Consider the following 13,916-nt stretch of genomic DNA (forward strand, 5'->3'; position numbering starts at 1 on the left):
ATGAAATTTTCTAAGCAATATCCATTAGTGACAGTGTTAAAGGTTACAGAAGATAGTCTACTTAATGTTTCCAGGAAGGCTTTTTAATTAGTAAATATGTAAATTTGGCACATATGCTTTTTATGTTTAAAAAACAAGTCTCTAGTAGAATGGCATGTGTTCTGGCCATCACCCCCCATGGTCTAGTCTCCACTTTGTTTTAGCTATCTTTCCCCCACTCCACCATCTCCCTCACCCCCTTTCTTTCCTAAAATAGTCTCCCAAGAACAAACATTCAAGGATAAAACAACAAAAATCCATTTCATAATTTATAACAGAAATTTTAACCACCAAAATATTGCCTTACACTAAAGTCTTATTATTAGTTACATACAGATATTAGAACAGAGACATCCAGTTAGGCAAAATCAAAGGTACAGGCTCCATATTTTAAGAGTCAGAGAAATAAAGGAAAATGTGAGAGAGGCAGGTATAATACCTATAACAGCCTTCTGATGAGGCTACAGTTATATTTGTTTACATGAGTTATATAACCCACTTACTTCCAAAAACCTTTAAATCCAAGCAGTTGTACTGATACTTTGAGAGATCATTCTAGTTTTCCTCTGTTTTAAAGCAAATTATTCAAAAGAAAATATTGGTAAATTTCTAGAACTGTAGATGTTAAGGGAAATTTTAGAAAAAAGAAAAATCTGAGGATTCCAATTGAATCTGAATGGGTTAAAAAAAAAATCCAATTTTTCTATTAAGTTAAATAAGTCCAAATAATCTTACTTCTTCTGAAAATTGACTCAGATTAATTAATTAATCAGATTAATTCAAGTATTAAATAAATAAAATGGGGCGCCTGGGTGGCTCAGTGGGTTAAACCGCTGCCTTCGGCTCAGGTCATGATCTCAGGGTCCTGGGATCGAGTCCCGCATCGGGCTCTCTGCTCAGCAGGGAGCCTGCTTCCTCCTCTCTCTCTCTCTCTGCCTGCCTCTCTGCCTACTTGTGATCTCTCTCTGTCAAATAAATAAAATCTTTAAAAAAAAAAAAAAATAAATAAAATAAATAAATAAATAAAATGAACCTGGTTCTATAAGAAACCCTTGAAAGAACAAAGCAAAACAACAGAAAAACATTTCATTACTTTGTTGTCCTTCACAGAAGCTTTTTAATAAGATGGAGCAACAATAATAGTTTTTTAAGTTAAACCTGTCAAAACATGCAACTGTTACTCCTGAAGAAAAAATCTCATTGAATCATTTTTAAAAAATTGATTAGTAGGCTTCAACAATTAAAATAACTGACCTAGTAAATTCTTTAATGTGATATAATAGCATTTAGAGCCAGGAATTTATAAATAAAATATGTGCTTACACAATAGTACAGCATTAAAGTCCACAGTAAAGAAAAAGGTCTATGAGCTGATTTACCACTTTTTAAGATACATTTTATCATTAAGAGTCTTCACCAACAGCCCAGTAGTAAGAAAGTCCATGGTGTGCTTTGTAGTTCAAAAGTGCCCTTACCCTAAAAAGTAGTACCAATGGTATATGCCAAGACTTCATAGGATGAAAATCAGTAAAAGCAGGTTTTTGACCTCTCCAAAACCTGTGTTCAAAATTTAAGTATCTTATCCAATATTATGCAATTGCCCAGGAACTGGTAAGAGAAATAATCAGTTTTAGAATGGAGTCTAGCTAACGGGGACCATCTAATCTCAAAGCCCGTATTCACTGGATTGGACTACCTCCAACCATCATGCATCTTACTGGGTGACAGAAGCAAAGCAGCTATTTACATCTTTGGTCTTTCTTTTTTAAAACACTGACTGTTGCTGCTACTTCTCCACTTCATCCACAAACCCACTCGTACACAAAGAAGACCTTACCAATGTTAGTAAAAGCAAATAAGCTTAAATTCACCAACTGGCTAATAAAAACCCTCATTTTTTCCAACAGCTCCTGGCCTTTTTAGGTCAAGTGACTAAGTATAAACAGATTTCCCAAGCCCCATTTCTTTGTGTGCACTGGGAGGTGGGGGTGTGGGGGGAAAGACACGCTAGCCCTCTAATTACTACCACATCTCGTTATACTTTTGAAGTACTTATGACTGAGTTAGATGCCCAGGATGACAGTGGTAGACAACAAAACCAAAACCTCTTTTTCTTTATGTCAGTGTCTAGCTAACATATATACAAATTCTGTTGCAAAAGGTTAAAGTAAGGGACGCCTGGGTGGCTCAGGTGGTTGAGCAGCTGCCTTTGGCTCAGGTCATGATCCCAGAGTCCTGGGATCGAGTCCGACGTCGGGCTCCTTGCTCGACAGGGAGCCTGCTTCTCCCTCTGCCTCTGCCTGCCATTCTGTATGCCTGTGCTCACTCTCTCTCCCTCTCTCTCTGACAAATAAATAAAATCTTTAAAAAAAAAAAAAGGTTAAAGAAATATTTGATAAATTTTAAAGCCAATAAACTATATGGGGAATAATAATTCCTTTGCTGTTTTTCCTCAGAAGAAACTTTCTAAAAATTATTTTGTAAGGAATGAATGATTTAACATGTATTAAAATCTTCATTACTTATTTCCATTTGTGCTATTTATTTTGGTAAGAGACCACAAGGGGGCATCAACCCATGAGTTTTCTCTGTTAAGTAACAGTGCCACATTAAAATCAGACTGGAACAGAAAGCCTAGAAGGGTAACTTTGCTAAGTCTCAAATGATACTTCTCTCAAAAATGTTCCATTTCATTTCTAAAACCCCCCCAACTGTATTTCAATTTCAAATTCTCCCTCTACGGATTCATATACAGAATGATAATCTGAGGACTGTATTAATCAGAGCTGTCTAAATTTATACAGTTTGCTTCTCTTATTAGACTGTCTTCTGACAGGTTGTACAATTTGGGGATTTAAAGCTACTGAATTAAAAAAAAAAAAAAAGTATCCGTGATGGCTAAAACCAATGGATAGTACACATGCACTGTTATCTGACAATTACTTAAAAGGTTGAAAATAATTTCTTTCAAAAACATATTGTCAGTTAATTACACAGACATCTGAAAGTCATTGGCAAAGTATACAAAAAGCATACTTCAACAAATTTAGTAAGATATTAAAGGTACCTGGGTGGCTCAGTGGGTTAAGCCTCTGCCTTCAGCTCAATTCATGATCTCTGGGTCTTGGGATCTAGCCCCCATCAGTCTCCCTGCTTAGCGGGGAGTCTGCTTCTCTCTCTCTCTCTCTCCCCTCCCTCCCCACCATGTCTCATTCTCTCAAATGAATAAATAAAATATTTTTCAAAAATTTGTAAAATATTACAAGTCTTCTTAATAAGACTCTGCAAAGAAGGAACTGACTACAGGTTCTTAAAAAGGAAACTGCAACAAATAATAATAAACTGCAATGAACTGAGTATTTCTACATAAAAATTTTAAATAAATGTACTTTCTAAATATGTTAAAAATGAAAAATACCAAAGCTACCAAAAATTTAATTCCAACTATATAGAACCACTTTTTAGAACATTCAAATGTCCTTATTCAAAAACATAGTTAGGATGGAATCAAAATAATCATCTTAATTCTTACTTTTACATTTAGCCCAATTTTCACCTACACAAGCTTCTAACACACTTCTCACATTCAAACCCAGTCTCTTTATACACAAATATTAGATTATGTCTAACATACTTTGGTATTGTACATTCCATTCCTTCATAGTTCTACCTACAAATTAGGGCTCTTTCTTTTCCTTTCAGTTATTACTCACAATACTAAGTATAAAGATACTGGGTAAAGGTAATAGTTGGTAAAGATAAAGGTTTGTCACAATGGAAATATCAAACACTGGTAACATCTACATCCAGCCAATATGCCTAAAAATGAAGACTTTGATGTGTGGAGAGTTCTGTTTTTAAGGGTATTTGAATTAGGAATCCAGGAAACTCTAACTGTACTGACTGAAAGCCCAGTGAGTTATGGGACACGTCTACTTTATTCACCAATGTATTCGCTTGCCATACTGACAGTAAGCATGCATATAGTCCTTTTAAAGAAGTATAGGTCTACCATCACCTAGCCAAAAACCTGAACAGCTACGTTTCTCAGTTTAAAAATTTTCATAACTTAACAAAGTAATACAGTACATGTAACATGCATTATAAACACCAAACCCCAGTGAAACACCACTGTGTATCAAACACAGTAACACTGGCAATAAAATATATGAATATTCAAAGTAAATGGAATAAGTGCCTCACTCAAATCAGTTCCAATCAGTTTGTCAACAAATGAGTATGCCACACACTTAGGAATAACTTTGTTTTCAGTGCTTTTTAGCCTTCTGAATTGCAGATTGGGGACTATAACCTGCATTTATTTCTGAACTTGAAATAATGCTTGAATCACAGCTTGCATGCCCACTGTTTTACCAGAGATACCAGTTTGTCTCCTCTTATATTTACAAACACTGATCCATTCTTAATTAATTTTGAATATTGCCCATTGACTACTATCATCTGAAGATTCATAATCTGAAATTTAATTTATATTATCATTTCTACCATCATTTGTTTCTAGTTGAGCTTCACTATAAGTCAAGAAAAATCTCCAAATTAAAGCCCAGAGATTTGAAAACAAAAAATTGAAAATACAGAAAAGACCAAGAAGAGATATGTAAAACACTGTATAATTGAAAACTCAGAAAGAGAAAGAAGAGTATATGTGACAGAAGCAATATTTGAACCTACCATGATAGGATTTTCCAAAATGAGGAGGAAGGTATCAGCCAACAGATTCTAGAAACTCTAACAACCTCAAGCAAGAGAAAAAAAAAAAATTATATCAAGGAAAAACAAACTTCCACAAATGAAACCCTCCAAAAAAAGAAAATTTTATAAGCATCAAGAAAGAGCAAGGAGGATATACACTGACTTCAAAGTAGCAACTAGAAGAGCTAGAGTGAACTTCAACAAAAAACAAAAGAAAACAGAAAATAAGATAAAACCTTACAGTGCTGAAAAAAATAACTAAAAACTGGTAATTATGTACAGCAAACAAATCCTTCAACATGAAGGAAAAATAAAAACACCAGCAGATTTTCACTAAAAGAAATACTACATATATATGATGTGATGGAGGTGCTAGCTAAAATGCCTTAAATTTATATACTGGCGTATGTCAAATGCATCTCAATAAAACTGAGAAAAAAATGCTATAGTGCTATTCAGATTAACATTAATGCAAAAAGAACTAAGAACAACTGTACAGGTAAAATGAAAACTAAAGGTAAATCAGTACTGATCACATCAAACAAGTATATAAAGTATTGTGGTATTTAAAACAAGGAATTAAACAAGAGGTAGGATGAATAAATGAATTCATGCTGTGCTCTCTAGAAGAAAATTAACCTAATAAAAAATATGGTATAAGGATATAGTATACTTAATGCTAACATATGTGTGTACATATATATCTACATATACACACACATATTTCTACAGTAAAAAAAGTATCACCAGCTCACAAAGGAGAGAAAATGCACCATATCTGATTAAATCAAAGGAAGGCCAAAAAAAGAGAAAAAAGAACATAAAAGTAGATCAAAGAGACCCACAATGAGTTACCACTTCACACCTATTAGAATGGCTCAGAAGGAGGGAGGGATGAGGAAGGGAGAGAGGGAACAGAGAGAAAAGAAAAAGGAAGGGAACGGAAGAAAGGAGAGGGGAGGAAGAAAGTAACAAGTGTTGGAAGGATACAGAAAAACAGAAACTCTTGTGTACTACTGGTGGGAATGTAAGATGGTGCAGCCACTGTGGGAAACTGTAAGGTGGTTCCTCAAAAACTAAACACAGGATTACCATATATGATCCAGCAATTCCGCTTCTGATTATATACATAAAAGGGTTGAAAGCAAAGTATCAAACGTGTTTGTACACTCAGTCCACAGTAGCATTATTCACAATAAACAAAAAGGTAAAAGCAATTCATGTTATTCATGAATGAATAATAAAATGCAGTGTATATATACAAAGGAATATCATTCAGACTTTTAAAAAAATTCAGAAATATGCTATAATATGGACAAACCTTTACTTATGCTGAATAAAACAGTCACAAAAGGACAAATACTATAAGATTCCATTTATGTGAGACACCTACAGTGTCAAATTTATAGAGACAGAATATAAAACAGTAGTTGCCAGCATATGGGGGAAAGGCATAATGGGAGTTATTTCTTAATGCACAGTTTCAGTTTTATAGCATATAAAGTTCCAGAGATAGATGATGGTGATACTTAACATCACTGAAATCTATGCTTAAAATTGATTTAAATGATTTTATATTATAGTTTACTACAAATTCAAAAAGGAAAAATTAAAAGTCAGGTAGAAAAACAATTGATACCTAAGATAATGATTACAGAAAAAATTAAAACTCACAATGCATGTATTACCAAAAAAGGCAAAAATCGATGACTTTTTCATCTCTAGGAGCTTTCATCTCAAGAAACTAGAAAAAAATCATAGCCAAAAGGAAATTTTTAAAAGGAAGAATAAGATAAAAACAGAAATCAATGCTGTAGGGAGCAAATTTACTAAAGAAAAATCAAAAATTGTTCCCTTAAAAAGACTGATAAAACTGATAAACCCATAGAAAGACAAATCAAGGAGAAAAACACATGCACACAAATTGCAAATTAAAGTAATTAAAAACAGCACATTACTAACAAATCTGTAGATATTAAAAAGGGAGTATTACAAATAACTCAAGTCCAATAAAATTTGAAAACTCAGACAGAAAGAAAAATTCCCTGAAAATCACATTTCCAAAACTGACACAATTAGAAATAGAAAATGTGAACAGTCTTCTTATAAACAAAGAAATTGAGACCTATTTTAAAATATTAACAGAAGGAAAACAGTAGGCCCAGACAACTTGACTAATGAATTATTTCAAACAATTAAAAACAATACCGATAGTATACAAGCTCCTTTACAAAATACACAAAAATGAGTTATTTTATGAGGCCAGCATGACCATGAAACCAAAACCAAACATGAACATTACAAGAAAACAAACAAAAAAACACTACAGACCAATATCCCTTGCAAAACACAGAAACAAAACACCTTAGCAAAATAATACGAAATTTAATCTCACATTATAGGAAAAGATAAACACATCATAACAAAGGGGTTTTCAGGAATGCAATGGTGTCTCAATATTTTTTAAAAATCAAAATAACTCACCACATTAACATCTCAACACAGAAAAAGCATGTGATAAAATTCAACATCTACTCATGATAAAGGGAGCAAACCAGAAACAGGAGAACAATTCCTTATTTTCACAGACTATCTACAAAAAGCCTAGAGCAAACATTTTAATTATAATGATAAAATATTTGAAGCTGTTCACCTGATATGCAGAACTAGATAAGGAAGCCTACTATCACTACTTTTATTCAACACTTTATTAAAGGTCCTACATCATTCAATAAGGCAAAAAATAAAATAAAAGCCTTAAGAAGTAAAGAGAATAAAACTGCTATTATGCAGACAACATGCCTGTACCTATCTATACACATACTATCTGAATATACATTTAACAGTCAATATATAAAAATCAAGTATATGACCATATACCAGCAAAAACAAACAGCAAATTACAAAATGCAATTAAAAGTAACAAACATCAAGGGATAAATGTAAAACACATGCAAGATTTATATGCTAAAAGCCAAGGCCAAAAGACGTTAGAAAAGAACTAAATAAACTGAAAGATATACCATGTTCATGGATTAGAAAATATAGTGCAAAAATGTCAACAGTCCCCCAATTAATCTTTAGACTCAGTGCACTCCAAGCAAAACCCCAGCAGGTTACTTCTTAAGTACTGAAAAGTTGATTCTCAAATATTCATTAAAAAGCAAAGGCTCAAGAAAAATAAAGGAAATCAAGAAGGTGAACAAAGTTAAGAGGAATTTACTACCACATACAAAGACATAGCAAAAAAAAAATGTGGAATTCATGCCAGTAGAGGCAAATAATACAATGAAGCAGAAGAGAAACAGAATTACATATACATGGTTCACATAATTTATGAAAAAGACATACTCCATAAGAAATTGGAACCATGCATTAGAAGTAAGGGTTACAAACTGAGAATTAGTACAATATTCAAACAGAAATAAAATTTCAATTGGCTGCTAAAAGGAAACTTACTCATGTTTGAAAAGTAACATTATCTAGAGTCTCTACCATGTTTCACTACAATGTCTGATATCCAATCAAAAATTACAAGACAGCCCATGAAAACAGGAGCAGCTGATGAAAAACCAAGAGTAAAAATAATAAAACAAAAACAGATCCTCATTTGATTTACATATTGCAGTTAAAAGATACTTTATGATAAACATATTCACAAAAATAGGGCAAAGATTAGAGACATCAATTCTAGAGGCCAAGAATCCACTTAAATAATATGAAAACAAATTCTGTAAATAAAAAAGACAATAACTGAGATTATACATTTAGTAGGTGGGTTTACCAGATTAGAGATACATAAAAACAGAGGGTTAGTGAATAGGAACACAGTTCAATTGAAGGTATCTAAATTGGCATTCAGAGCAAAGAAGGACAGAACCAAAGAGAAAATATGAAAGCAGATAAAGGGGAAAATATGTACAAATTCTTCAGAAAAGAAAACAATATAACTAACAGAAGACTAACAGAAATGGAAGAAAGTCAAAAGACAATGGAATGGCATCTTAAAAGTGTTGGGGAAAGGGTGAACCTACCAACTTAGAATTAAATAAATATGGAACAGAATGTTTAAAACCATAATAATCCTAATGTTTCAGGGGTTAAAAACATATGTAGAGGTAAAATATAGGATAATAACACAAATCAGACAGGGTTGGTCAATAAAATTAAACTATAAAAAATTATTCAAATTATTTAAGTGGCAAAATTTCAAAAGGTCAATGAACAATCTTCTACCAATTTAAAGTAGTCTGTACAATGTTACATACTGTAATCTTTAAGGTAATAACTGAACAGAAAATAAGACACATATAACTATAAAGCTAAAAGAGTTTAAAAGATATATCTTAACACAAAAGAAAAAATTCAAGGAATAAGAACAAGTATGACAGACAAGTAGGAAAGACATGGTAAGATGGGTAGAATAAGTGATGGATGAGAAAATTTAAAGACCTAATAGAGAAATAACATGTTCACAGATTAGAACTTCAAAAATAAAAGCACAATGAGGCAACATAAGGTGGCTAACAAAAAGACAAAATATCTAACACAGCAACATTTAACTGAAAAATGTGACATTATTTTTCAAATAAGAGCCTAATTAACATAAGCTAGTGGTCCCTTAATATAGAAGTTATGTATCATACAGAAAGAACTGACAAGATTTAGTAAATTAGTAGTATTAAAGAGATGGATCAGGGTAAGCTAAAAGATTCTGGTTTGAACAGTGCTGCCCAGAATTGGGATGAGGATGTACAACACATAGATTAGGGACAAAGGTGACCCACTCAATTTTAATAAATGAGACTGCACTGTTTATGGGACATCCAACAGAAGCTGCCCAAAAAGCAAAAGGTATGGGCAAGAACAGAGGGCATACAGGAGTACATGAGAGAGTACAGGCAGAATAACCAGTGAGGATGGCAAAAAAATGGAAAGTACAGGGATTGCTAATATTTAAGAATCAGGTGAAGAAACTGGAGACTAAGTAGTAATAGAAAATGAGGCAGAAGACCCCCCCCCAAAAAAAGTGAAATCACTAAAGTTTCTAGGGTACACAGTTTCAGTAGTTTACAGGGAGCAATGAAAGTTTCAAATGAAGCACAGAGGTCAAGTAAGGCCAGAATTAAGAAAAGGTCCACTGAGTTTGGCAAACTAAAGTAATTTCAGTGAAAAGATGGAGGCTAGCTTACAGTAAGCTTGAGAAGTACATGAAAAACAAAAAATTAAAAAGAGAAGATTATCATCACACTGTATTATGTTTTGTTAACACATTTCCCTATAAATTTTTAAGTCCCTTGAGGGCAGAAAAAAATACCCTATTTATCACAGTATCCAGCAGTGTCTAGAATGAAACTCAGTCTTGTCTTTTTGTTCCTTGCAAAAAGCACTCATTTGCAATTACTTTAATATTACTCAATTCATAAAGAAATCAGGGGCACCTGGGTGGCTCAGTCAGTTAAGCATCCAACTCTTGATTTTGGCTCAGGTCATGATCTCCGGGTCGTGGGATGGAGCCCCACATCAGGCTCCACACTTGAGCCGCTTAAGATTCTCTCTCTCCCTCTCCCTCTGCCCCTCCCCCTGCCCTGCTTGTGCATGCATGTGCTCTCTCTAAAAGATTTAAAAAAAAAAAATTTTTTTAAATCAAAGAAATCAAAGTTTTAGGAACAATGATCAAATCCATAACTTAAACAGGATTTTTTTTTTTTTTGCTATATTGTATTGGAATTTCTTTAGAATACAGTGTTTTTTTTTAAAAACGTACTTAGAGTATTCTGCCCCCCCAAAAAATATGTCATTACCTTAAGGTACAGTAAATAAGTGAGGAGTAGCCAGAAATTAAGCTAAAAAGATGAGTCAGACAATACAAGAGCCTCAAATCACATTTTACTGACCCTGGATTTTATGCTAAGTTACACGGGAACTTAGAATGACAAAAGTGACACCATTCTATTTATGTTGTTTAAAAAAAAAAAAAAAAAAAGACAGCTCCCAAAAATAGGTAGAAGCAGAGTAAGAGTGAAACCACCGAGACCAGAAAGGAATTACTGCCTCCAGGTAAGAAATACCTTGAAAATAGCTATGGATAACACAGGAAATGGGAAATTCAAGGAACCAAACACACTGTTCTCTAGGTTTTGGGTTATGTGTTTTTTTTAAGATTTTATTTATTTATTTAGACAGAGATCACAAGTAGGCAGAGAAGCAGACAGAGAGAAAGGGGGAGAAGCAGGCTCCCCGCTGAGCAGAGAGCCCCATGTGGGTTTCAATCCCAGGACCCTGAGCTCATGACCTGAGGTGAAGATAGAGGCTTTAACCCACTGAACCACCCAGGCGCCCCTGTTCTCTAGATTTTGACCATCTTATTCTTCTAGTCCTCTTACCTCTTTTTACTTAATATCTTAAAATTAAATTGACTAATATTCTTTAAGAAAATAAGTACAGTTCATAAGCAACAACAGTTTACCTTTCAAATCAATGATCACACCTCTAGGACTTCACATGAAATCACCTCATAAATGAGAAACAATTTAACAGAGTAACCTGCTGAAACATTATTTGCATTATCAAGAGACTGAAAACTACCAAATGCCCATCAAAAAGATACCAGTTGAAAAAAAAAAAAATACCACACAATAGAGTACTATGCAACCATAATATATGATGAGGAAGAGCTCTATGAACCAGAGTAATTCCTAGGTATAAATTTAATGAGAAAAACAAGGGGCAAAATATAACATGCTACCTTGTGTGTAAGAAGGTAGGAGGGAAGATAAGAGTATATTTTTAAATAAGAAACACAGGGAGGTGACGCCTGGGTGGCTCAGTTGGTTAAACCGCTGCCTTCGGCTCCAATCATAATCCCAGCTTCCTGGGATCAAGTCCCACATTGGGCTCCTTGCTCAGCGGGAGCCTGCTTCTCCGTCTGCCTCTGCCTGCCTCTCTGCCTGCCTGTGCTCACTCTGATTGATAAATAAATAAATAAATGTTTAAAAAAAAATTAACACAGGGAGAATACACTAGAGATTACTGAAAACATCAACAAGGATAGATAGAAAAATGGAATTAATTATCTTAGTGTATCTTTTGACAGTTGTGATTTTATACAACTATATAAAACATGTAGATGTTTTATGAATTCATAAAACAAAACTAAGTCAAACTGATACAAAAAAAAGCAAATACTACAATTCAATATGAATGGAAACTGTCATCAAATCCAAGAGATAACTGCACAGAAAAAGTAATAATAATTCAAGCACTTTTGAGATCAGTATCTTAACTCTATACCCTTAAGGGGGTTCATTCTGTAAGAACAAATGGAACTGCAAGGAGATTCTGAGCTTCACTTCACAGGTTTGCTGTTAGCAATGGTATTAAAGTAGTACTTCTAAAAATATTTTGTGTATATTGTAGGACAGAACAAATGAACAAATAATGATGTTGCTGAGAACCCAGGTTTTTACTATGGAAGAAGGGAGATTCAAATACAGATGGCAGAAAGTTAAAGAAGAACCCTGTGGTAATGATCTGAATGGAAAGTTTCAGGATCCACCAAATAATTTTGTTTTCAACTTTCTTTTCCGAGTAATTCTAATTATTTGAAAAGACTGCCATTTCATGACTTCTTAAAGGTCTTCCAAAAAAATGGAGAAGATTTACTTATTAAAAGACTAAAACTCATTTCATCATACAAATATTATATGGGTACAGTGAACTTTTTTGTAAGTCTAAGGTACATTATGGGATCCTAGTGACTATTTTTCCTATGTCTTGTTATTTCATCACCCTAGTAATTATACTTCATGATTACTAATTTTTCCTAACTATGCTTTACAAAAAGAATTATACAGTAAAATGGGGGAAAAAAAAATCACAGAATCACCTAGAAGGATACTGCAATCAATAGTGAAAAGTCATTCTTGTTTTCTCATTGTACTGTCCAAAGTACTATACCATCTTTCAAAATAAGTATGAAGACCAAGAGGCACTATCTTTGTAGTCTGTTTTTAGCTTTCAACAGTTGACCATTCAGAAATTTTCATTTTCTGTCCATAATGGCGAGGAGAAAAAAGTTAGAGAAGACATTTCACAATTATTAAACAAATTAGAATACGGATTTTAAAAACAGCAGCTCTGTCCAAGAGAATTTTCTTTCATGATGAAAAGCTTCAAAATCAGCACTCTCCAATGCAACAATGTACAGCTATTAAATATCTGAAATGTGGTCAATTCAACTAAGAAATTTAATTTTTAAATTTTATTTAATTTTAAATATTCTGAATTTTAAACTTAGTAATCACATGTGATTAGTAGCTACTATATTTGCACTAGACAAAGGTAAAAAATGATAATGTAAATATAAATTAAATCTCAGATTATGAATCTTCAGATGACAAAATCCTAAATTTCCTCAAACTCAACAACTAATGGGCAATATACAAAATTAACTCAATATACAAAAAAAAGTAACTCAAATTACTCAATGATGAAAATATAAGAGAAAAAACCACAGAACTCTTAGAAGAAAGTAGGTATAAATCTTCATGACCCTAGATTAGGCAATTTTGTTCTTAGATAGGACACTAAAGCATGAGCAACCAAAGAAAAAAATAGATAAACTGGACTTCATCAAAATTAAAAACTTGTGTACAAAGGACATTATCAAGAAAGTGAGATGATAACCTATAGAATAGGAGAAAATATTTGCAAATCACACAGCTGATAAGGGTTTAATACCTAGAATAAAGAACTGTAGCACAACCCAAAAAAACCCAACTTGAAAATGGAGGATTTGAACAGACATTTCTCCAAAACTACATATGAATCTCCAAAACTACATATACATATGGCTAATAAAGAACTGTAGCACAACCCAAAAAAACCCAACTTGAAAATGGAGGATTTGAACAGACATTTCTCCAAAACTACATATGAATCTCCAAAACTACATATACATATGGCTAATAAACTTATGGGAAGATACTTAACATCCTTAGTTATTAAAGAAATGCAAATCAAAACCACAATGAGATAGTGCCACACCTATTACAATAGCTATAATCAAAAACAATGAAAAGGGGGCGCCTGGGTGGCTCAGTGGGTTAAGACTCTGCCTTCAGCTCAGGTCATAATCTCAGGGTCCTGGGATCGAGCCCCTT

General features: G+C 33.4%; 1 protein-coding gene across 4 annotated transcripts in view; it reads right to left on the reverse strand.

Moving 5' to 3' along the window:
• URI1 (URI1 prefoldin like chaperone) overlaps window positions 1-13,916 on the reverse strand; it is a 94,378-nt gene that overhangs the window by 54,300 nt on the left and 26,162 nt on the right. The window contains exon 1 of one of the 4 annotated variants that reach the window (XM_013062865.2): window positions 4,732-4,750. The exons of the other annotated variants lie outside the window; for them this stretch is intronic. Coding sequence (XP_012918319.1) covers window positions 4,732-4,734 — 3 coding nt within the window. The 5' untranslated portion in view covers window positions 4,735-4,750. Of the gene's footprint in view, window positions 1-4,731; window positions 4,751-13,916 lie in introns of those variants that run through there. 4 annotated transcript variants of the gene reach the window in all.

This window comes from Mustela putorius, unplaced genomic scaffold (genome assembly GCF_011764305.1).
Source record: "Mustela putorius furo isolate JIRA1106 unplaced genomic scaffold, ASM1176430v1.1 tig00000174_pilon_pilon_pilon, whole genome shotgun sequence".
NCBI classification, from domain to species: domain Eukaryota; kingdom Metazoa; phylum Chordata; class Mammalia; order Carnivora; family Mustelidae; genus Mustela; species Mustela putorius.